This window comes from Rhyacophila brunnea, unplaced genomic scaffold (genome assembly GCF_057557595.1).
Source record: "Rhyacophila brunnea isolate RB1 unplaced genomic scaffold, BYU_Rbru_1.0 scaffold_22, whole genome shotgun sequence".
NCBI lineage: Eukaryota > Metazoa > Arthropoda > Insecta > Trichoptera > Rhyacophilidae > Rhyacophila > Rhyacophila brunnea.
This window is the reverse complement of record NW_028232882.1, coordinates 1,353,708-1,380,808: the sequence shown is the minus strand read 5'-3', so window position 1 is coordinate 1,380,808 and position 27,101 is coordinate 1,353,708. Positions and strand designations below refer to the sequence as shown.

Sequence of the window (27,101 nt, the reverse complement as noted above, 5' to 3'; positions counted from 1 at the left end):
ATTGTTATGTGAATGCGTACATAGCCCGGATTACTGGTATATCTTCCGGTATTTTATGCACGTGGGCAATCCAGCGCATTCTCCGCATTTTTATATGCCACGTGATCTTTTCGCCCCTATAAAGTGTGTACAGCTCCTCATTATACCTTGATCTCTAAATGCCACTTTCTCTTCTCAAAACTCTCCTCTCAAAGATATCCATATTACTCTCATCCAAAAACCAAACCATAATAGATAAAACTATTCTTTTATTTATAAAATATCTAAAATTATGTATGATAATATTATGATAGGTATATAAACCAGATGATTATAGCTTTTATTTCTTTGATATTTCATTCATAAAGTTTGCGATATGTACTTATTTTTATTGTATTTGTAAGGCGGTTTTATCTCAGAGCAACCCTGTCAAATAAATTACTGATAACAAGTGTGAATCTTGCTAGAAATTAACATTCAATTGGAAATAATTTTCAGCTAATTTAATCATCAATCTGAAGAATCTTTTTCCGATCCACTTTTATATACTCGTAATATAATAGCAGCATCTACATATAAGAAAGTTTTTCTCCAGCATCTTTCAAATATACACATTAATCAAATACATAATATAGAAGAAACTTTGAAACGAACTCACCTGGATCTTATTTCCACGTCATGTTCATTATCCACTCTAAGAGGCCCGTACCTCCTCTCTGCAAGTCTCAGCCTTCTCTCCTGCCACAATTCCTTCTGCTGGTCCTGCTGGTCTTCCTCCACGCCGAAGAATAGCGCCGTCTCTCTCTTCACGTACTTTTTGATCTTGTCTTTCCTGGACATAGATCTCTCAACCCCTCTGTGCTGCGGTGGTTCTTGTTGAGGGGAGGGAGGCGGCGAGGATATCCTCGGAGGGGGGTTGGAGATCAGCTGCGGCGGGCCTTGCGTGGGCGGGAGGCTGATCGGGGGCTGGGCTTGGCCGGGGCCTGCTGCTGGGGACGGGTTCGGTTGCCCGCCCCCGCCCATGTTGTTTGCCATCGTTGCGACCGGCCGCCTGCAATGAGACAAAATAACACCAAATCAATAAAATTATTCAGTTATTTATTTTAAAAGAGGATTACAACGTAGTACACTAGTTATTATGAAAGTATTTTTTTTAGAATAATTACACCCAGCATATCATATCGGCATACTAAAAGGACACGTCTGACTGACTCGTTACTTGTCCGAGCTTCAATAATGGTTAATTTCACAACTAATCGTGGCTAGGGAATCCAATCCCGAGCCAAAATTCTGATCCCGGGATTTTAGGATTACAATTTGACAATCCCGGTATTGTCATTTTTTTCCATTGTTAATATAAAAAAATTATATTTACAAATAACATTGATAAAATTGGTCAAAAATAAATCTAGTATAATTTATTATATTTAAGATATTTATTGTTAATATTGTATATCTACCATTCAATCTTGGAAATACATAAGTTTAATGGAGTAAATAATATTGTAATATAAATAATAATGTGAATTTAATATGAGATTGCTGTTTATGATAGTAAATACGTAATGAATGGATTAGCGAGATTTAAAATAGTAAAGCAAAATCACGGTAAGACGTATAAGATCATGGTGGAATTTCTTTGTTAAAAGTGCGAAACAATGTTTTTTTCCAATCTTTCTCATTTTTATTAATTTATGTGAAAAAATAAAATGAATCGGCAACTTACACATGGGTATAAATCAAACTTCATTCAAACTCAGTTTATTTCTAATGTAGTTATTTGTTATCAAAAGTATTTTTTCTGTTATATTTTCGTTTTTATTTTATTTTCCATAAAAATTGATAAAAAATCAATCCCGAAAGCTTCGGGATTATGTTTATCAATCCCGGGATTCATAGGTATCGAAAATAGCTCGGGATCCCGGGATTGGAATCCCTAGTCGTGGCTATCGACCATGGATCTTCATGTTACGACACCAATTCTTCACAGTGATTTCGGTGACACCGGTCACATCAAAAAGTAGTTGTGTGTGTATGTGTTATAAGCCTATCAGGTACCATTAGCAAAGGGTGCAAGACTAGTCAGTGCGCTCCTTAAAGATGTATATATTTTCGGTGACGTGCTTTGTATTTTGTATTCGAAATTTTATTTTTCGGTATAAAATTGTACTTAAATATGTTTTTATTATTTTATTTTTTATTATTAATATTATTATTTTATATATTTTCTTCTTCTCTCTTGTGAGGGTAATATTTGTTATAATGTAAATCTCATATTGTGTACGTCTTGAATTTAGATTGTTTTCTTAAATAAACAAATAAATAAATAAGTATGAGTATTCCATATGCCACGGGTAAACTCTCAATATAATTAATATTCTTTGTCTTCGATATTAACCGCAACATGTAATTTCAGTCTACGTACAGGATCATTCAGTTTGAAATGTATTATAATAGAGTTTAAAGTAATCTCAATTAAAATAAAACACCACTTAATAATTAAAACGATCGTCTCTTTAATCAACAGATTTTGTTTGTTTAAAGGTCAACAACATTAAAAGCAAGACTCACACAGAATAAATAAATATAGGTATATTGACATCCATTTTAGTTACCTAAGTACATTTTAAATGAAATTTTCATTTAACTCTTGGTGTTTAAATTGGTGGCGACTGGCTAGTAGTAGATCAGGAATGGCCAACTTATACTGTTGTGTATTAATTATAGTGATTGTATAGCAATTAATATTACTCTAAAAGGTTAACATGTATAAATATAGAAATAACACATAATTTAAAATACAATTAAATCTTTATCAATGAGTCGGTATTATAAGTTAGACACTTTTTGTATAATTATATTATATCGAAACGTTTCTGAAATCATACGCTGTAGTTTTAAATCCTGTATCTGACAAATTAACATGTTTTTTTTTCTAGCATGAATGTAATATGTTAACCAAGGAATAGTAGACATTACTCTTTGAGGCAACCAAGATCCGAACCGGATTGTAGAGCCAATTAATGAAAAGAAATACCAGAAAATCAGAATAAGATTTTATCTGATTTTTATCTCGGATAACGTAGATATTCTTGTAAACTTTTAAAAATCTTAATTGATAGAGAATGGTTACTTTCCAAAACAGTACAATAAGTATTATTTAAAATTTGTGCTTTCGTACTTTCACTTCATGACGTTTTTTGTGGAAATTTTTAATCTACTTCTTGATATTATATTAAGTACACTATGTAAAATTGTGTTTAAATAATTTGTTATATCTATATAAATATATAAATTATCTCTATTAATGATAGATCAAACATTTTACTTAGGTATTTAAACACAATAAATCAAGGCACTAAAAATATTAAATGTTTAATCTTTATAATATAATCTATTTGAATAATTACAAAAAAATACTAAATATTTTTGGACTAAATAAAACTATTATTTAAAAATCCATCTCACGCATGACTTTTTAATGGATTTGGATTTATGTGTTGTATGTGAGTTTTTTAACTATTTTTATAAGTATTTCAGTTAATTAAACTATTTTAGATTTTAATGAATGATACACATTCCTTTTATTATTGAACATAATATTAAAATCTGAAACTATTTGACAATTACACGTCAGTTGCATATTACTAAGTAATTTTGGCGGGATCTATAGTTTAATTGGTAAACCAAAGCGCCCTGATAAAGTGTTTTATAATATGTAAGTATGTTTATGTGTGTTTTAAAGAGGAGTCGTCCATATATGACGTTAATCTCTAAGTTGAGGAGGGGTTCTGATATAATGTTAATGGTTCTGGTTAATGGGTTGTATAAATTATAACATAAGAAAAGCAACAAAATATAAAATCATTTATCTGAGTATAAAGAAGTCCTTTAGAATATTACACTGAAATCAAGAAGTGATTTTTTAACGTAGGTGTTGTTCTGAAATATGATGTAATTTAAACAGTAAAGGTAGAAAATATTGTACCTATACAAGTGTGATGATTAGTAATGAGTATAAAATACACAAAAAAATCGTGTCATATCATTTAAAAACGACTCCTATATTACAAAGTATTAATTTATTTCCGTATTCATGTGCGGACACGGTAGCTCTCGGTGATTGAAGTAATCATGAAGAGACGCTTCAACTGCGATACTTCTTACCATTGTGGCACAAGCTCAAGGATTCCGTCACCACGGCTGACCCTCCCTCACTCTGCAGCAGTAGGTACTACAAATGCAATCTACACGCTGCAGGTTTCACATGGCGGGATGATGACGAGGCGTGACGATAGACCGAGGGAAATGCTTGGCTTATTATAGCACAAGTAAGATTTTTTATAAATTCTTAAAATAGGGTCTACTTAGCTCATTCGGTGCACTTCCTTGTAATTACTTTATAATTTTAGTATTTACTGTTTCTACTGTTCTTCTAATACTGCAACTATTTCTTTTTTTATATATTTACCGTTTTAATACTACTTGTATGTTTTTAAATATTTTGTTGTGAACATCTTGAATTTATAATTCGTCAAGTTCATAATGTAAAATAAATTTGATAGTAGTATGTAAGTATTAATTAATTTAATCGTTGGTGGCCACTGCCTAGTGCAGACAGGCGTGCAGCAATTCATTAGAAAGGACTTATCTGTAATTGCAACGGTTTTGTTGACGTCTTCGTAGTAAATATTTCGACACAAAGCGACGTCACTCAACTGCAGGTTTGCCTAAGTACTAAACATCACCCATCTATTAAATCGTCCATAGTTTAATTAAGAAAACAAATTAATTTGTACTATGTTTAATTTAATATTGAATACACCTACACAAGATTTAAGAATGTTCGTTTCTGATGATTACTCTACAAATAGCTGCAACGGATTAAATCCCAAATTACACTGATTATCGTAAGTATGTAAATTTCTAGCGATACGCAATTCGAAAAACCAAAATAGCACTAATTGTTTTATATATTTTTGTATTTTTGTGGGCGGTTTTATCTAGGCGGATTTGTCCGGGCGGTATTTATGAGCACTGGTACGGGCGGATTTGGTTTGGCAGCAATGTCTGGGTGGCAATGTCCGGGCGCTTTTATCGGGGTGCCGTGGCACTGAATCGCGAATTACGATGGTAATGATAGTTATTGATTATCTTCGAATGCAATGATTTTACCTGTTTCCAAAGATTTGTATATTTCATTCAAATCATAACTATTTATTACAATATGCAACAATCATCATTATCCAAAAACGACACAAGCATACACCTCTCCAAACCACCCACCCCACAACACACTCAGTCGTAATTTAGTGTATTACAAAGTTCTACATTTGGATGTAAAGTATCGGCAGTTTTTTATGCCTGAAAATGTCTCAAGAGCCGATACCCAAGACAAAGTTCACCACGTACTTTTGTGTGCTTTGACCGAGTGTCATGAATTGAAATGGATGAGTCTACAGAAGAGTCGGGACTATCCCGCTCCCCATACGACGCTGCAAATTTCTCGAATGCCGCAAAGTTGGCCTCGGTTGCTATCAGATCTCCATGACCAATTGGGCCCGTGTGAGGACGGACCCTGGCAAACAGCTCCGCTCGTTTGAGTTCCATAAGCGGGCAATCCCAGAGGATGTGTTCAACATCTTGGTGGTCATGCCCGCAGGAACAACCCGGCCCATCTACTATCAAGCCAAACTCGTGGAGTCTGGCGGCGAAGTTGCCATGGCCGGTGAGGAACTGGCTAATCCAGTGCGAAGGTTGGAGTCTTCTAGTTTGGTGCCTGCAGAATACGTCTGAAAAAAAAACGGTAAGTGTGCCGCCCCTTGGGGGAGGCGGTCCACCTCGTCTGCCATGCCGCAAATGCGGTCTTGTACACAATGTCACTTACAGTCTTCCTGTAAGGAACGTCCTCGGATCTCTGCGGATGGACACTGGCGAGTGTTGTGCTGATCCCCCTCAAGAGGAGGATAGTAAAGCTTACATACATTGCATTCAAAATGTGAGTAATAACTAGCACTACTATCGAAGTTTATAATGCCCGGAATACACGTTTGAGCATTAGGCGAGCCAAGCGGCAGAATTCGCGCAAGTACCTATGCGACGTACGCGCAACGGCGACCGGGTGTGCGCATACGGTGACTACAAAGGATTTCGTTGCTGCAGTAAGATGGGCTAATAACATTTTGTCTCGCAAAGCGCTCACGCCATGGGAATAGGTGGTGTGATGTAACGTCTAGCTGTACCTAATTCCTCGTATTTCCATTTCTGAGGCACTTTTCACTAAAAACTCATATGGTTTTGTGCGCGCTTGTCGGTCGTTCGTTGAGGCTTGTAGTTGTGTGCGAGTCATTATGTATTATCTGATTGTCTATCACCATCGAGTGCCCAGACCTACATAATATGTCTCGATTGCAGAAAAGATGTTTTATTTTTACGCGCTTATTGCCGTCTCAATTATGACCTTCGTTTTATACTCTGTGTCTTCTTCTAGATAAAAAATAAGATATTTCACATTTTATGTACAATACTAAGTAATTTAATTAATAATGTAATAAGATACCCATTTTATTCGTGGCCTTGATACAGGATCAATACCCAAACGCTTTTTCTTATCGAGTAGCTAAGTAATAATTGGAAACTTTTATTGGGAAAACTTCTCGACTAATAACTTTGGCGACTTCCAACTACCTACAAAGGAAAATAATTTTTCTCCTTGTGAAAAGTAGAATAATGTGAGCTTTCGAAAAAGCTTTATAAAAATAAATTATTTTTCGACAACTTTATTGTTTCTTTTAGATTTTTTTTTAAATTCCAATTACACTATTATTTTGAAAGAATATATTTTGTTTATTCAAAGAATAAGTATTTATAAAGTATAATAATATTGAGTTATAATGAAATTATTCTTCAATATGCGAGGGTTGTCAATATCGATAACTGATACTGTTATTGAATTTTTTTTTGAAAATGTCTTCCAAAACCCATATAAAAGTATCGAAAGTTATCACATTCAATCATCAGCTGAATGCAGAACTATTCTAACTTACATTTTTTTTTTGACGAGAGAGTTCTTTGAAACAACTTACTGAAGTTATTTATTATTTTTATGGATAAATGTATGCAGGATTATTAAGGAAAAAAATAGTGCATACATTTCTCTATATAAATAATAAATAACTGAAGTAGGCTGTTTCAAAAAACTATTCTGCAAAATATTTCAAATGTGAGTTAGGAAATATTTCTGCATTCAGCTGACGAAATGATTTTGTCCTACCCAACGAAACTCAAAAAAAGTGGAAAAGAAAAACATGCCATCAAACATGTCGATATCTGTACACGAGAGTGAGACTATAATAGTAACAAAAAGCAATTCGGGAGGACGTAATTAAAAAGAGGATATTGACAAAGAAGAAGAATTCTACCTAATGTCCACAAATTTTGTTTACTCGATAAACTTTAATGTATCAAAATAATATATTTTTCAACATGTGATATTATAATAATACATGTTAAACCAGATTTTTTCACCTCAGAATTACCTACATATTTTACAGCCACATCCGGAAGGTAACTCACTTCTCTTATGTTTATGTTATGATAGGTAGGCGTTTTAAATTAAAATCAAAATTAGTGGAACTAGTACTGCATAGTGGGATTGATTTTAATTAATACAGTGCATTTCCACCTACAATTGATTTAAAGTTAACTCCATAAAAAATAGAATATATTAATGCAAGAGAACTTCTAAAAAATACGAGTAACACAATGTCATCAATGTCAATGGCATCGAAATTTGCATAACGTGAAAAGACTACAAAATAAACCAATTTATGGGAGATTGATAATAGCACTTACGCGATATCATAGAGGTCGCAGTAATAGAAACAAACACGATGCATAACATTTATTTTCAATTCTATGCGACTTGTTATTTTAATTTGTGGGAAAACTGATGCATATAATATGTATAATCTCGAATATACGGACCTTGATTATTTGGATTTTTGATTATATGGAATATACAAAATAAATAACTTCCGCATACAAAATTGGCAAACAATATTTTTGCTTCTAACGGAAATGAAGTGATTCGGGACGTTTTTTCACTAATAAGTATGGCGTCGACACCTCAATGACCTACTAGAAAATAAATTGAAAATATTATATATACATAAACTATGTTCTTTTTAATACTACAACAGGCCATGAGGCCTAATGAGAGTAGTGTAGTAAAACAGTAGTGAATTAAGTAATAAAAGAAAAATACTCAGATTTTGGTTGGGCTCACCAGATGAAAGACACATTACACACTGGACTACGAGGGCACAATTTAACAATTTTCTAAAAATATTTGTTAACTTATAATAAATTTTCATTCAGTATTTTTCCGGGCAAGGATCTAAGAATTTTTATCTAACAAAATTGCGTGTGGAGTGGGAAAGCTAAACGTTTTAACTGATTTACAAATTATTCTTTAATTCCAATTTTATTTGTCCTTATACCACCACCAAATAACAAATACCACACGACACCACGTTTGCTCCCATAGGAAGTAGTTCCGAGCAGCCAGTATATTATTATATGGGTTAAATTAATCGCACATTGTAATAATCCAAATTTACAAAAAAAAAATAACTTTAACATTTGGAAAATAGTTTTCACATATATTAAATGATTTCACAAATAAATAGATGAAATCACATAAAATAGTTTGTTTCATAAAACAAAAATCATACATCACTCATTGTTAGTATAAAATCACTCAATTTTGACAACTGCACACATTGGTAAAATTGTTTTCACCGATAAATAATATATCGCACAAAGAAAAGATAGAAATTCACAAATGTCAAAGTAATAATAAATGTAGCGGCAATACAATTTATCAGAAGGCAATCGCAAAAATGATGCTTATGTGTCAATATAATTAATGTTTAATGCAGTAATATAAATAAGTATATATTCGTGCTGCTATCGTTTATATATTATGCATATACACCACCTCTTTTTCGGTTCATCGATATAAGTTTTGGTAAATGTGCCGCAGATGGCGTCATGAGATTTTATAACTTTCTTTTTTGAACCAAACCTAACCTTACCTAATCTAACATAAACCAACCTAACCTAACCTACCCCAACCTAATATTACCTAATATAATCTTAGTTTGTGATAATGATGCATCAAAATGTATGAGCATTTCAAATTTTAAATTAACAATTATTGGATTGAAAAACTTATGCGCCGACAGAAGAATATGTTTATTATAATTGTCTACATGGAATAAACTGTTTTCGTAAAAAAAAAAATCATAAAAGCCCATGACGGCACCTGCTGCACAATTACTTAAGTTTTAATTAACGTCACTTTTTAAATAGGTATTTATAGCATCATTTGAATCTGAAAGTAGGTACCTAATACATACTTATGTTTTGCCAACATATTGTTTAAAATCATTAAACCTATTTTTCTTAGTGTAGTATTTGTTTACGATTAATTAGTTATAATAGTATATTGATACGTGCAGACTACTTTTCCCTTAGTGCAAATCAATCATTTGAGAGTTGTAGTTGATTTGTGAATATCATCCATTTCCGATGTGACGAACATCTTTTTAAATGTTGTCAGCGCTTTGTGAAAACAGTCTATTCAATTGTGCGAATATATATTCCCCTTATTATATTGGTACAGTATTACCTAGTAGGTTGTTTAAATCCGGTCGGGTAAAAGAATAAAATAGCGCGGGAAAGGTGAAACCGGATCCGGAAACGAGAGCATCAAAAGAAACAAAACGAAAATTGTTTCGGGGCTTACCCGGCGATAGTGTCAACACAGCGCCACTGCAATCTAACGCCGTTATGACGTCATGCGAGAGGAAATGGACAGTTTGTTGTTTGGGGTTGCCATGTGAGGCAACAATATATATCGCAATAATAATTATTACGAGTCACGGTAGAAAGTAAATGCAGATGTAATGTTATATGCTATCCGTTTATAAAGTTGTCTAAACATTATTTTTGAATGCCGCCATCATCAACATCATCAGCTGAGGTCGACCTACTGCTCGATGAAGGCCTCTCCTAGATTCTTTTTCTCTTATAAATTATTCGCTGCTAGATATAATCGCTGGGTTTTAGGGCGATCCTGTGGCCATTTAGTGCCTCTTGGGTAACATTGTATAACTGAATTTGTCTAGCGGGTTTCCACGTGTCAAGTGATAATAAGATGTCCGGCTTATTATCATTTCTATAGCTTGTAAACCTTTATCCCATCCTGCACTTTTGTCGACCTTCGTATATACTGGTTTATTTTGTGGACTTTCCGCAATACATCCAACATGCGCATTTCCATGCCACTCCACGTTGGGTAACTTGTAGTTCTAGGATTTTTTTGACAACACTGTAATAAATTATTTTGCTGAATCAAAAACCTCATTGAACAAAATGTGTGACGAGATTGGTTGTAGGATAAAATTGATTAGACTGCATTTGGGCATCAGAATAGTATATTGAAAAGTGGTTTCCCACTAGAAGTAAAACGTAAAATGTTCACATACTACATTAGCGTGAAGTTCGATAATTTTGACAAAAAATAAGTTATAGTCAGAATGAAGGCAAGTGAAAAAAACGATAAACGATGCAATAAACTCAATGTAAATCCGCCAAGGAATAGAAACCATGACAGTAATCAAATTAGCTTTGTGTAATTTGTGCGCATTATAATAAATCGCATCTGCGCATTTTAAGGTTAAATTGTTCCACCATAAATAATAGTCACATAATATGTAGCGACACATTGGAGGTGGCTCTCGTGGTGCAGTGCGTAAGGCGCTGGCCTTCCATCCGCGAGCTCCGGGTTCGGTTCCCAGTGAGGATACAATATATTTATGTGATTTTCTCAAGGCCTGGGTTTTTTTCATTGTTCAAAATCACAAATAAACCTCATTGTACGAAAAAGTATGTTTAATAAAAAAATTTAAAAAACGTCACATTGGGAAAAAATACTTTTTCGTCGATGTTTACTATTCATATAAATGTTAAATATTGCGAAACACGAACGCTTCAGCAGGATTCACTTGCAGTTTAGAGTATTAGAGCGAAAGTCTATATTGAACTGTAGTGCCAGAAAAAAAGAAGAACTCGTGTAAAGATTTTTATATAATTAAAAATGGTTCATATGTGTTATCATTTTTTTGATAATAAAATAATCACAAAATACGCGAGGCCTATCACAATGAAATGACGTGAAAACGGCGCAGAGTAGGACGTCAAAAACCATATTAAATTATGAAAAAAAGCAATCATCATTTAAAGTAAAATGATGGTCGTTTGGCAATCTCGCCGCCGGAAGCGCGCAGCGCTGCTGTTGTTGAAAACAATATAACGCTCTCTCGGCGAAAATTGCAACTAAGCTGCGCAACTGCGCGAAATAAATCTGGCAATACTCAAATGAACCATCAGCAATAATATTTCAGGATGAGGTCAACGGTTCTATTATTTTATCGTTATTGTCTATGGAGGCTTCGTAATAGCATTCATTTTACAGCAGAATTAAATTTGTAACAGCTTTGTTTTTGTGAAAATTAATTTAGATAAAAAGGCAAAAATAATGATAATATTTTTGTCTGTTCCTTTAATGTTCACGATTTTACTTCGTAAACTACATCAGCCCTACATAATTCCTGCGTAGTATAATAAATCACATCTACCCATGTTCAAGATTAAATTTTTCCACTACAACAATCATCGAAATTCTTAATGCGATACCTCTACCTACCAGAGGCACCTAGCGGAACAATATGAAGCTTTCAATTTAAGAATTTTTTTGATGTACTTACATAAAAATGATTTCAAGTAAAAATATTAAAACTATGAATTGGTCATAAATATCTTCATAAAAATATAGAAAATTTAATAAACAAAGTAAATTTTAATAATAAATATGACCATAAAATAATATGTAGGTAATAATATACAATATTGAAGCTCGATTTGATATAAATAAAAAAGGATTTCATGTTATATACATTTATATTTTTATAAAAATCGATGTTTTTTAAGATAAATATAAAAATATTAAAACTATGAATTAGGTAGGTACAGCATAGAAAACTTAATAAACTACATTTTAATAATAAATATTACCATAAAATATATGTAATAATAAGATGGGATCTTTTGGCAAGTTCACATTTTATGGCATTTTTTACAATTGTAAGTTTATCTTTGACTTAAAATAAAAAATATTTTTCTTTTTAATGTTTTCAGATACATATTTATTAATTAATATAGTTTAAATTGTAAATTATCAAATTGCAAGCTTCGCATTTTTCCGCTAGGTGCCTCTGGTAGGTAAAGACGTCGCCTTAACTCACAAAATACGACGACTTCCTCTGTCACGTATTCCGTTTATTCCATCTCATTTTGTGCTTTGTAGTTCTAAGTTTCAAGTTTTTATGCCATAGAACTTATCGGTTCTTTCATATTCGTTGTAAAACGACAACATTACTCACCCTGCCATCAAAGGGATTCTGAAGATACTCTTATATAGCTACATTTTCAAGGTCTTAACTCTAAAAAAAAGTATAGTACTTACAATATTCTTTTAATATTTAATTTAGACGTGTCTATAGAATACCACACAATGAACGAATGAAAATAACCTTGACCCAATTTTTCACTTGACATATTTAAATGGAAAATTTAACCAAATGCGACCCACTCTCCACTATGTTTGAAAAGTGAAAGATTAAGTGGTTCATAAGCATCTTTTAAAAGCTCTTTGGATCTTATTTTTTTACGATACGGAAATTCTGTGCGGTCGCTATTTGCGGCCCGTGGTTGTTTCTGTTTTTATTATTTGTTGAAAATTTCCTTGTGTTCTTTTATAGGACGCCAGGCTTTTAGGTCGAGATGTATTTTTATACAGCCAGTCGTATTCTTTCATGTACCAAGTACTCACCCACGCAAGCGAAGTTTATTTTATATGCAAACATAAACTATTCAATTTGAGGATATAAATAGCTCAACAGACAATATGAAATGCAGAGTAGGTAATACGATTAGCATAAAATAATAATATGCTACAAAACCTCAATCCATAAACGCATTATATAAAGTGACATTTTTTCACCAAAGATATTCACAAATATCCAATTAATGACTTGGCTACATATAGTTTCAATTTGCCAACCTAACCAAATTTCAAATTTTTTAGATTCTGTTAAAAATCACCCTCATATGGTGGCATAATCTGGGAAGATGCAAAACTGGCGATTAACGGCCATTCATGGATACATCGTGTCATATGATCCACCTAAATAGCGGGCATGGAGTATTATGGTTGCATACATTTTTTCCAGAATTTTCACTAAATTGCACGTCTTTTGTCGTTTTAACTATTGAACATATATACATAATTATAACATAACATCTCATGCATATACCCACTAGAAAAAATCTTTTATTAGAAAAAAAACGATATTCGATAGGACTTGAACCTGTAACCGCTGGATTCGTGCCAGTGAGCATTTACAATTTTAAGTAATTCTTACACGAAATTCTTATTAAATTGTGTTACAATATTGGCTATCGGTTTTTGTATATAAAATTAAGGTAGGTGTCAATTATTTCCTTAATTATTAACCGACGTTACGGATCACTCCATTGTTTAGTTTTCACAACATACTTAAATTTTCTAATAATTTAATAAATTATTTCTTTTCATTTCATTTTCAATTCACAAGATTTGAGTATGAAAAATCCTATATGTTGAACATACAAAATTTGAAAACATCTCATGAATATACCCAATAGAAAAAATCTTTTTTTAGAAAGAAAATACGACACCCGACCATAACAGTTACATGTAACCGCTAATTTTTCAAATAATGTATCTTCAATATATATTATAGAATATAACATTTTCAAATCTTGTGGTGAATTATTTGATGGATAAAATAAATAGTTTATTAGAATATTAACTATTATTAAATATCGTTATATTAACTGTTAAATATTTTTATATAAAATTTATTATTAAAATATGAACTATTGTTTAATAATATATTATGTTTGGTGTTTATAACAGGTGTTTTGAACATAACAATATTTTACTTTTTACTAATTATTATTTAATAATTAAAATAAAAAATATATGTAGAGCTTATTCTTTGTAACTTAAGGGGGGACATGCTCAGCGTACGTCAAAATGGAACTTTTATGCTATTTTCAAAGCATGATCCTGGACATTCTTTAAACGTTGTAGATAATCTATTTACATAATTTTGAAGCCTTATTATCCTTTATATTTATTTTAAATATTTAAATGTCTTCTTTTATTCGTTTTATGTTTCTGCTGAATAAAAGCGATCAAATAGAAATATCTTTAATGGCATTTTAACTTCGTCAATTATTCGTGGAAATATAATGCATTTTATTAATTATTATTAAAGGTAAAACACATTATTACATTACTTATATTGTATAAAATCACCAAATAAAGCTGACAAACCCAGTCTTCATGACTATTAATGGCCCACATGCTCAGCGTACGTCAAAATGGAGCTTTTATGCTATTTTCAAAGCATGATCCTGGACATTACTTAAACGTTGTAGATAATCTATTTACATAATTTTGAAGCCTTATTATCCTTTATATTTATTTTAAACATTTGATGACTGCATAAAGTATTTTTATTACATAAAATAGTATTCTTTTAAACCTCTCACTCTAATGTTTTAGAATATAGTCATATTTCAGTACGTACATGTGAAGTGGTGTTAACGTGTTGACGCGCGTGTTTGAACATGTAACTAACCATTTTTTTAAACGGCACATGTTCAAACACGCGTATTGCCATGATCTTACTCCCTACTTCATTTATCGTTTGTCAATTTATGGTAATATCAAATATAAAATAATAAATATAAAAAAATCTTAACACCACTTCACATGGACGTACTGAAATATGACTATATTCTAAAACATTAGAGCGAGAGGTATAAAAAAATACTATTTTATGTAATAAAAATACTTTATGCAGACATCAAATGTTTAAATTAAATATAAAGGATAATAAGGCTTCAAAATTATGTAAATAGATTATCTACAACGTTTAAGGAATATTCAGGACCATGCTTTGAAAATAGCATAAAAGCTCCATTTTGATGTACGCTGAGCATGTGGGCCGTTAATAGTCATGAAGACTGGGTTTGTCAGCTTTATTTGGTCATTCTCAAGTGATGTCAAATTGAGGCATACAAAATCGGTATATAGGATATTGCATTTTATACAATAAGTAATGTAATAATGTGTTTTACGTTTAATAATAATTAATACAATGCAATATATTTCCACGAAAAATTGACGAAGTTAAAATGCCATTAAAGACATTTCTATTTGATCGCTTTTATTCAGCAGAAACATAAAACGAATAAAAGAAGACATTTCTCAGAAGACGTCTTAAACTTATTATGTTTAATGTATATAAATAATCAAAATTAATAACGCAAAGGCCCTAATGTGCTATTTTGGGGCACAAATAAAATATTAACCATGGTGGACACAAAAGTTATATATTTTTATTTTACTCAAAATACATTTCACCATGTAAAAGTTTAAATATGCCCTCCGGAAAAGAAAACATTTCGTAATACGAAAAACGCAACTAGGAGCTCCGTCATATTGAAAATATTCGCTCGCCGAATGCAATCATCGTGAAAAGATCAGGTGGATTGACTGCCTGATATATTTCCCCTGCTATAACATATATTATATGCGCATACTTACAAATAAATATGTATATATACGCCGCAAGCGAGGAGGAAAAGCTTTTTAGAAAATCACGTGAAAATTTCCCATTGATAATATGCAATACTACTTAGGTAGATAATATTTTATTCGTTCAATATATCCAATAGGGAAAGCAGAAAGCTCCAGGTACAATAAAATTAAAGGCTGGTGCGACAGAGATACATAAAAAAACAAATACCTATGTATTATAATGGTGGTACTTTATATGAGTTTATAACACATTATAAAAGATCCAGCCATCGCGTGAGTGTGAATATAATATTGGGCCTACATAAAGAAATAGGTATATGTATGCACTTATTGATTAATCAATTAATTAATTTATAAATGGCGCATGTATCTATGAAATAATATGTAATATAAAAATAAGAGAAAAAACAGAACACATAAAATAATAATAAACTATTATAGTCAGGTACATTTTTTCATATAAAAACAATCAAATTATAGAAATTACTGTAAGTATCTATAAATAAATAAATATAACATATTATATTAAAACTATGATGAATTAGTCAAAAATAAACTAAATTTTAATATAAATATGACCATGAAATTTATGTAATTAAGATGGGATCCTTTGACAAATTCACATTTTTTTACAATGTTAGTTTATCTTTGACTTAAAATAAAAAATATTTTTTAATGTTTTCAGATAGGTATATACATATATTATATTAGTTAGTACAGTTTAAATTGTAAATAATCAAAAACTGTCTCAAATTGCAAGCTTCATATTTTTAAGCTACTTGCATTTGGTAGGTACCTAAAGGTATCGCCATAAGTGAATGTAATATTACATTCATTAATTACCATTCATCATTTCATCAGGATCGGACTGTCGAATATACTGTTTCCAATCGTCTTTGTAAATAATATCATTCACATAATATTACATAAAAAGAATGTAGGCTATTATTTTGCACAGTAAAAAAATATTGAAATTGAAAAAAAATCATTAATTTAATGCGTGTAAATCGAGTATTATAGACTAGTTGAGTAAAAAAACCCGAAAAGCTTGGAATAAATCGTGATTTCAATACCGTGATAATAAAAAGAGGAGAGAAGTAATAAAGTTGGTGTTTTTTATTCTCTACGAAGAATGATGACCGCTTCCGCGAGCGTCGAAATGCATCGTCAAAAGCTGCGATTAAAACGTAAGCTGATCCACAAAGCGATCCACCAGAAATGAGCTTTTTTCAAACCTCTTTGATAAATTCAATACGGTTACTAAACAACATTTTTACCAGGAAAAATTTGAATGTATAATTATTATGTTTTTACCGGTTATTAAATTATATTTAAAAAAAATCATCAGGCCGTAATCGAACATAAACCGAGGCACAAAACGTGCAGTGTGCATCTGCAGTTGTGCTTGTCTAGAAATTACTCCGGAGCAATAACCTTAAACTTAGGTTTTTGCACAACCAACAGTTCTTATTTAAATAACAGAAAATAAAATAATAAAAAAGCAAAACGCAGTCGAGAAAACTATGAATTCAAAGAATGGCGGATAATACGATAATACCCCGCTATTATATCATCGAGTTGTTGTGTGGAAAATCGTTGAATCGTTTTGAGAGCAGTGGTTGTTCTCAATGGAGCAAACGGTACTGTCAATTCATTAAAAGTAAATATTAGTAACAATATAACTACTATTGTATTTTAATGGCAATTTTATCGCACAAGCAAAATTTTTACAAGGGTGCCTCTAAACCTGCCGCAGACCTCTACTTTTTTACAACATTTTTATTAGGTCGTATTATTATTTTGTCCGGTGGTTGTTTATCCAGTAAAAATCTTGCAATCGATTTTTAACTAACTTCCCGACTAGCTAGACATTTGAAACTTTTAGAATATATCAGAACACGATTCAAATGCATTTTTTTAATACTTTTAGCCATCTTTAAGTATAATTGAATTCATTTTCAGTTAATTCTGTTTTGTATGAAAAGTTATTTCGGAAGAAATCAGTAAAAAGTAAAACACTATTTTTAGTTGCTAGGGGTCTGGGGTCCTAGCAACCAAATTATTAATATAAACGTGTGTTACTATGGAAATTAATATGAAATGTCAAAATGACATTTCAGTATTCCATGTTTATTCAGTATTTCTATCAAGTAGCAAATTTTTTTGATCGTTTAAGCTAGTCAAGTCAAGTTTATATGATTCAACAGAAAATTTAAAAACGTTCTATATAAAAAGTTCTTTTTATTTTTAGTAAATTTAGTGGAAATGCTCTAATTAGCAGTAGGTGTGTATGTCAGTTTAAATATATGTACGGTATGTTTGTTTGTCTGTTTAAAATATCCAAAAATAAATAATAAAATAGATAAGTAGGTAGGTACCGAATTTATAGACAATTTGAAATTAAAAATGAAAGTGGAGCCCAATAAGGCTCATGAACAAATTGCGTCATTCCTAGAGACTTCATTCGATATTCTATGTATAAAAAAAGCGCATCAGATCACGAGAAATCTGAGTAACAGAGTGAGTGAGTGAGTAAAACCCTACGGCACTTATGACTGCTTTAAGTCGTTCATTTGAACGACTCGAGCTCTATATGACGAACGACCGATTAATATAATTGAAGACACTGTAGTTCCTAAAATATAATTTAAAATATAATAATGATTGAAATCTCCATTTAATAACAAAGTTTTTAAAGCTTATGTTTGAACGACTCGAGCTCTATATGACGAACGACCGATTAATATAATTGAGGACACTGTAGTTCCTAAAATATAATTTAAAAGTAGAATAATGATTGAAATTTCCATTTAATAACAAAGTTTTTAAAGCTTATGTAAGCTCGAGAAGAAATATGAAGATAAAAGCGAATAATATTTGTATTTAACTCACTTCTCGTGATATCCGCCATAAGCTATCTGTCTAAATGGCTGCTAAAACGTTTACGGGTGTTCTTTAGCGGGCATGCTTGCAAGAGTAGTTACAAATTATGTAGGTAATTACTAATATTTTACTCAAAAATGGCTGTTAAATAAAATTAGAACTATCTCAGGATATCAACAAAATATTGGTTTAATAAATATGAAAACGTCAATAATTTACAAAACGACAATAATAGCATAAATTAATAATTATCATGAGTTTTAGGTTAGACATACAAAATGTTGGAAACCAGTGCATAATACTGATTGATTAAGAATAACAAAATAAAACAAAACTCTTCGTAATAATATATCTTTTAAATTCAGTTTCCGCAAAGTGCCTTTGGTCGATTGTATAAATTTTCCAAAATAAATCATAATTATTTAGAAAAAGTCGTGTTTTTTAAAAACGTCAGAAGCGTATTTTGGAAAAATCTAGAAACAAAGTTGAATTGAGTGGTACTCGAACTGGTTACATGTAAATTGTACGTAAAACATTTCACCACAGCACAGTTCACCGTGAACTTTCTCATCGGAAAAAAATGACTGTATACCCCATACGGTCTCCAATTTTTTTAGATTTAATATGAACAATAATTCAATTTTTATAGCTGATTTTAGCAAAATTCATGAATTCAAGAATGAAAACCTAACCTAACCTAACAAATGATCCAATATACCTATCGGGTATTTTAAAATTTGTTTGCTGCTGGTTTCCGTAAACTATAAACCGACAAGAACCGTGTTTTATTTAGACATGAATTTTATGTCAGTACTATACAACTCAAAGAGGTTGGACGGTCTTTAATATACGGCCATATATTTCCGAAATAACATTTCACGATGAAGTTGATACAGCAAACTGCATAGGTACAAGTATCCGGATACGACTCAACCTCTTACATTATTATCTTTCTATTCTGGGAGAGTGCTTTTGACTTGAAACTACTAATCCTTATAACAACATATTAACTGAGGTTATCCAATTCAAATTCGTACAAAAAATCTTAGATTTTTCAAATTAATGTTTTTTTTCTATAGTTAAAAAAGAATTAAAAATCTATAATTCTTAAACCTTATGTATAACATTTAGTATTGAATAATTAAAATATATAATTTAGTTTAAAATACGAAAGCACAAATACAGAGTTGATCGAAATACGCTGTAGGTATTAGTCATTTGTAAAATTCGATTCCAAACTGAAAACGCCAACAGGAAACGGGCAGTATTACCAATATCCTGTGGAAAATGTAATTGAAAACAATATTTGCCTGCTCATTTTTACTCATTTTCCTGTCAATAGCATGGCCCTAAGGTTAACTATAATATAATTACATAAAGTAATATTTTGCCAAAACACAAAAGCTCACAATAGCTGAAAAAATTAAATTCACATTTTTTGAGAGTGCTTAACAAAATCGATAACTTATAAGCAATGGAATGAAAATGTAACTTGTTAAGTTGTTTTTAAACAGGTTATTTAACTGTTACCAATTATAAAAATAAATATAAATAGTTATGCAGAATGTAGCCAGTCCACAATAATGTCGAGCTGAGATAATGGCACTTTAGCAACAACATGATATTAAAAATGTATGTAAAAGGTAAAATTGTAAATAGTATTTTATTTCAAGAATATTTTTTTTGCGGCTTGGCCATTTTCAGCAGAACTTAGAGAATACCTTCTCGCATCTGATCTATACCATATCTTTTTTTTTATTTTTTGTGGACTGGCTACTTTCTGCATAACTATGTCCAATTGTGGTAATAATTTTGGTGGAAATTATTTTTAGTTAATTTAGTAGAAAATATGATTAACTATATTGTGTTCAAATTTCGTAGCTGTACTGAAGAAGCAACATGATGGTATAACGTTTGATAGTTAAGTTAATATTAATAAAATTGAGGTTCTACTACTTTCTACAAGAAACACAGCTTCATCTTGCCGAACAATGCCCAATCTCTTTATATCATTACTCTTGGGATTGAAACTATAAAAGGTAACTAAAAGCGCTAACTATCTTATACAATTTCAGGCTATAAGAAGATATACATAATATATTACACATGTAACCTTAAATTAGTTTTTTTTTTTAAATTTTATTGATGGGTAAAAATATATAAAAAAATATATAATATGTTAATCCAGAATATAAAGCACTAGGTATTATAACGGCAATTGAAAAGCCTTGTCTTCTATTGATGATATATTCGGCAAGCTCATGCAACACGCAATGCTCATTTTTAAATGAAATTATTGATTGCTTTCTATTGTCAATATTTGGCGGGAGAGATAAAATAAACGACCTGTCAAAACTGTTTTATAAAATTTCCGCGAATATTTGACTCAAACATGAATTCCGACCACTGAAGAATGAATTAAAATAATTTTGGTGTTACTGTATTTCGAATTTGGCGGAAAATGTCATGCGGACAAAGACTCGTGATTTAATTTATTCATGATTATTTTTATTCTTTGTCTGATTTGGCCTGACTCGTTCTATACTAAATAAAATATTAAAAACATTAATAAACATAAACAAATATGAATTCAATATAATAATAAAATTGTAATAATATATCATTTATGAAAAAAAATCATTTACAGAATGTAGATCGCCGATATGTTACATTTTCAATCTCATATCAATTTACTCAACTTGTTCATGGGTCTACTTACGATTATTTTTTCAACCCTCAGAATATTCTTCTTCTTCTTCTTTAGCCATATCCGCCCCTTAGCTGGAGCATATGGACACCACGCGGCGCCTCCAAGAATCCCTGTCGCTCGCCAGTCTTCTTGCTTCGTTCCAGGTCAAACCAGCATCCCGTAGCTCCGCCGTATACACTCTGTAGATTGTATTTAGCGGCCTTCCAGGTCGCCGGAATCCGGTCGGCTTGAAGAACAGGCAAGCCAGGTTAAAGTTCTCTTCTGGCATCCGCAGCACGTGGCCGAGCCAGGTCCAACGTCACCTCCTCAGCGTGATGAGAGGCTGCTTGGTGCGTTCTCTTATCTCCTCGTTGCTCCTAAAGTCATACCACCGCACACCCAGTATCCGTCGCAAACATCTGTTTTCGAAGCTCAGTATACGGTTGCTTTGAGCCTTCGTAAGGTGCCATGATTCGCTACCGTAAAGCAGCACTGTTAGAATGCAAGCGTCGAATAGGCGGCATTTGGTTTTGACCGAGTACAATTGTGAGTCCCAGACATTTCGCATCGAGTTTATTGTTGCTCCAGCCATTCCCATTCGGATAGCGAGCTCTTCCTGCAAAATGCCATCTCCCGTGATGTGTACCCCCAGGTACTTGAAGCTGTCGACGCTCTCGATGTTTTGTCCATCGCTAATCAGAGGGAAATCTGGATCAGGACAGGTGCTATTGCACAAGACGTTGGTTTTCTTCGCGTTGATTTTCAAACCAACGCGAGAGGAGTTGTTATACAACCTGTCGATTGTCTCTTGAATGCCCTCGATTGAGTTGTCGAATAGGACAGCATCATCGGCGTATATTAATGAATCGAATATATTAATGATGCTAAAATCATTTAAAATGCATTATTCCGATTCTCACTTTATACAGGATTTTAAAAACACACCAGTTACTATCATTCGTTTTACACGCTTGAGTAAATTTTATTAAATTATTCAGAAATTAGTTTTTAATAGTGACGTATGGTAATACGAGTAACTAATAGTATTCCATTTTCATGTCACATTATATTCACTATTCAAAATACGTCATATTATATTGTAGAACTTATTCCACTTAGTACGCTTCGAAATAATCAGGTGATCAGTCAACCAGTTTACCATTAATTGAAACGTACCAAACTGGTAGCTACTGATGATAAATTAAGTGGAATAATAGCGCCCGTACACGTGCATGTATTTACTGGCAGCAATAGTGTGTATTTTAAACTATCGTGAATAATAACTGTTTACACGTAAAAGTGCTGACTGTCTCTCCAATCTCATTCTTCAGGAGTAAGCGAGACGCAATGTTGTCATTTTATGGTACTATTTGACAGGTAGTAAAAATTGAATAACCTCAAAATGAGTCTCTCCGTAGTGTATTTTGTTTTTTAGCCGGCAGGTTTGCGACTATCGTTCGATAGTAACTGTCGCAATAAAATTCAGAAGCTTCCGATCTTTTTTGATTCATGCATGTAATCTTGCAACTTTCATGACAATACATGTTTACACCTGCATTTTCTTGTTATGGGCGTGATAATACGTATTGTCAGCAGTAAATCCATGCACTACACGTACACTAAACGGGGTATAAGTATCATATATTGCGTTTTATTTTGATTTATGACTATCAAATAGCAAGTCTTGTATTACACAAAATTTGCTTTGTACCAAGCAGCAAGCCTAAATTATTAATTTCCACTAATTTTATAATTAACATGGACCCGTTGGATGAGCTTTCTGGCTTTGGATTTCCACGCAAATACATATTATATATATTATAGCGTGTGTCTGAACCAAATCCGGCGTGAGCATTTCAGATATCCATATATGATGCAGAACCCTCACTTTACCAGTGTGGTGAGACAAAGACCACGGATCACATTGTGGAGTCATGCAATATGTGTTCCTTCCCCTGAAGAGTTCTAACCATACACCAGGCCAAGTCGGGGACTATTGCGTGAACTTGCTAGCTTTACTGTCATTAGTTCTGTGATTTTTATTTTTGTGATTTTGTTTTGTGGTTTGGTTTTCTAATGCCCATTTCTTTATATTTTTTAACAAAATGTTTATTTACTCTCGCCATTGATTATACCTATATTATTATACCTACAACTAGATTACTCTGATTTAGTCAATGTTGAGAAAATGAAATTTAAACTTTACTTGATTATCATAAACCTAGACTAAAATTATTATTTAAAATAAAAATGGAAAATTGTGCTTGTCTGATTGGGAACCATTATATGAAAAATATTGTAGATATAATATTTTATTTATTTAATACATTTATGGTTTTAAAGTTGTCTAATATTTTCAATCACAAAATAAATACAAGTCCCATCAACTTCTGACTTACCTAGTTTTATAATATTGTAGAGAAGGAAATATTGACTTATATTCAATAGATAACTCAAAAACAGTGAAAATCAAGTTATCTTGTTGTAGTATTGAGATAACGATATTTATATCAGTGGCGAGGGGTGAAGGTAGGCTGTTAAGAAACGACATTAATACTATACACTAAACTTTGCCAGTCATACTTATTTGTTTTCATTGAACTAAAAATACAATTTGCAGATGGTGCTGGTAAGTTTATAAAATTCAATTAAACCCTGCTTAAACAAAACCATAATAATTTAGGTATATCATAAGAGATCCAAACAAAATAGTGCACACTTCTTCAGTAATACTTAATTGATTTTTTTTTGTATAAGAATACATATGGTGTTGTATAGCTTTTTTTTAATTCATTTAGCTATGCCTAACCAAACCATAATCGATAAAAAATATTCTTTAATCTATAAAATATATATGGCTTAATGGTATAATTTTAGATATTTTAGAGATAAACGAATATTTTTCGATTATTATCTATCATGGCTTGGATTAGGTAGGGTTAAATTGAATTTTAAAAACTAGCAAATACTATATATACATTTTAATCTAAGATCAATGAAAACAAATATTTTTGATTGACAAAATTGCATGTGCAATATTTATGTTGGATCTTAACAGCCTACCTCCACCCTTTGCCACTGATATATCAGGCGTGTTTTTCCACTTCAAATTTATTCCACTTCAACAAATTTTTGGCAAAAGCTAAAAATCTGTTTATGGTGTTGATGTTACATAAATGCTTTTTTTTGTATTGGAATAAGTTACTTTTGTAACTAACAGCGATTTTGAAGTTGATTTTTCTACTGGATTGAATGCTATTAAGTTCTTCTATACGAAAAATACTTGTTCAAAATTTTATCCTTTAAATTCTGGCATTCACAACTTATTTTCGTCAAGTAGTGGAATAAGCTCACTTTGAAAATACACCCCTCATATCGTCACTTTTCTGGCAGAAGACACTAATTCGAAAAAATGACATATTGAGTTAGTTATACCAAAATGATCCTTATTTCAAACTTTACCGTCTAGAAACCTTCTTAAGAAATAAACAGTCTTTATTTTAAAGTCATTCTTTTTTATGATTACTTAATAAACTCACATGATAGACCATTTCAAACATTTAAACAACTTACTTAAATTACTTGAAACTAGTATTCTCCAGTTAGTGTGTTCTGCCAGAACAGAGACGATATATTATATTATAATATACCTACATATATAAATTTCGTAATATTAGAAGAAAGCGTAGATGATTTAAGGACAAGTAAAAAATATTCTATACTTATCCCATAGCAAAGGTCAGGTCATGTACGATTTCTAGTTATTTTGAATAATAGAAATCAATTTGAGTTTATACAGGCAGCAGTCAGTATTGTAAAAGTTATACAAGCATAAAAGTAAAGTGGGGAAATGTAATTGTTTCCGTTCCATTGTTCAGTTCGCAATTGTGAAAGGAACAGAGACCAAATTATTTTATGAGAAAATTGGATTTCTAGCGTTGGTACCAATCTATTTTCATTCGAAAATCAATTAAAATCAATATTAGTTTATAAGGTGTGAGAATTATATCGCGGGCTGCCAAAAGTTGGTAATTTTATAATTTAGGTATTTAGAGCTAACAACGGATTATGTGTTTATAATTATAAATATCTATTCTAGAAAAATAATCAATGCCAGCCGATGTATAGAACATGAACATACATCACAAAGAAATTAGCATTATGCCTGATTTGATTTGATGACATGTCAAACTTTCAAAATGTAATTACTCCATAACATGATTTCGAGACTTACCAACTTTTGGTAGTATAATACCACGACAATATTAAAATTACGTAGTATAACGGAGACATAATGTAGATGATCTAACATTGACACCTCGTATCTGACATTAAAAATTGAAATTAAATAGAAACAAAAATACAGTTACTTTAAAAAATATACTAAATTATTTTTGCACCAAGCGTATTTTTATTTTTAATCAATTTCATTTGAAAGTTTCTGTATAATATTTTAACTACCCCCTGCCAAATATATTAAATGTCAGATACGAGGTGTCAATATTAGAATATTGATATGCATACTTACACATACATTTACCAATCGTAAAAACTCGATAGTAAACGATTATTTAACGTTTTATTTGACTATAAATAAAATAAATCATATTACAACCGTATAAATAATATAAATCAAATCATATTTAATATTAACAGACTTTTGAGGAATGGTCGATATTAATTTTGAACACACATTGAAAAAAAAAATCTTTTTTAATACTGCAACAAACTATGATGTCCAATGACAGTAGTGTAATTCGTAATAGAAGAAAAACACTCATGAACACACAGACTTTAATAAGATTACATAAATATATTGTGACCCCATTGGGGATCAAATCCGAAGCCCCCGGATAAAGGGTCAGCGCTTTATGCACTTGACTACGAGGGCCGCAATAATACTCATGATTTCAGAAAAAAACCTTTTCACCAATCAAGTCACCGTGTGTATTTATTCGATTTTCGTACGTAATATTACAAGTGGATGCTTATTTAGTGTCAAAAACATTCAAGGCTGTTTCGAATAACGGATAATTTAAATTTCGAGATTTTTACGATAATAATTCTTGGCAAAACAAAAATTAAATGTAAAACTATAAAAAACATACATTTTTACTTAATTATTCATCCCGACCGCATAAATCTCAACCTCTCGCATATTTGCACATTATGCTATTTTTCATTTAAAGAAAAACGGATACAAAATACCATTCGAATTCCATATTTCGGTGAATAGAAAATATTTCATGTGGCCGCCCACACTAAGCCCGCGCCTTATTGTGGAAAATTTCAGATTGATTTAATTTTCACGACAAAGACAAAAAAAATGTAGTGTCAACCCAAGTACCGAGTTATAATTCGATTTCCAAACCTAAGTACACATTATTTACCTCCACCACCCACCACGTCTCCACACTTTCAGGCGTATTATATTATTATCATGGCATAATGAGGTTTCAACGTTGAGAGAGATTTTAGTAGCGTGTACTATATGTCGTAGAGTCCAAATGAGAATTGACCTTCTATATCCGTATTTATGACGCTGCAAAAAACTTCATTCTATCACCTGTCAAAATCCGTTTTCAATCTCAGAGCAATAATACTATAGAGATAGATCATTGTCCGGCTATATGAAACCGTTTTATTTTACGTATGACGCATAGAAAAACGTCAATTTTAATATTATTATCTTACGTATAAAACTTTATAACATCATCTTGCTTCTAAGTATAGTAACAAAATTTAAACACAATACATTTAATCATCTTT

General features: G+C 31.6%; 1 protein-coding gene across 1 annotated transcript in view; it reads right to left on the bottom strand.

Moving 5' to 3' along the window:
• The window catches only part of rho-5 (rhomboid-5), a 477,723-nt gene that overhangs the window by 156,307 nt on the left and 294,315 nt on the right, over positions 1-27,101 (bottom strand). The window contains exon 2 of the mRNA XM_085949601.1: positions 638-1,030. Coding sequence (XP_085805727.1) covers positions 638-1,014 — 377 coding nt within the window. The 5' untranslated portion in view covers positions 1,015-1,030. The remainder of the gene's footprint in view (positions 1-637; positions 1,031-27,101) is intronic.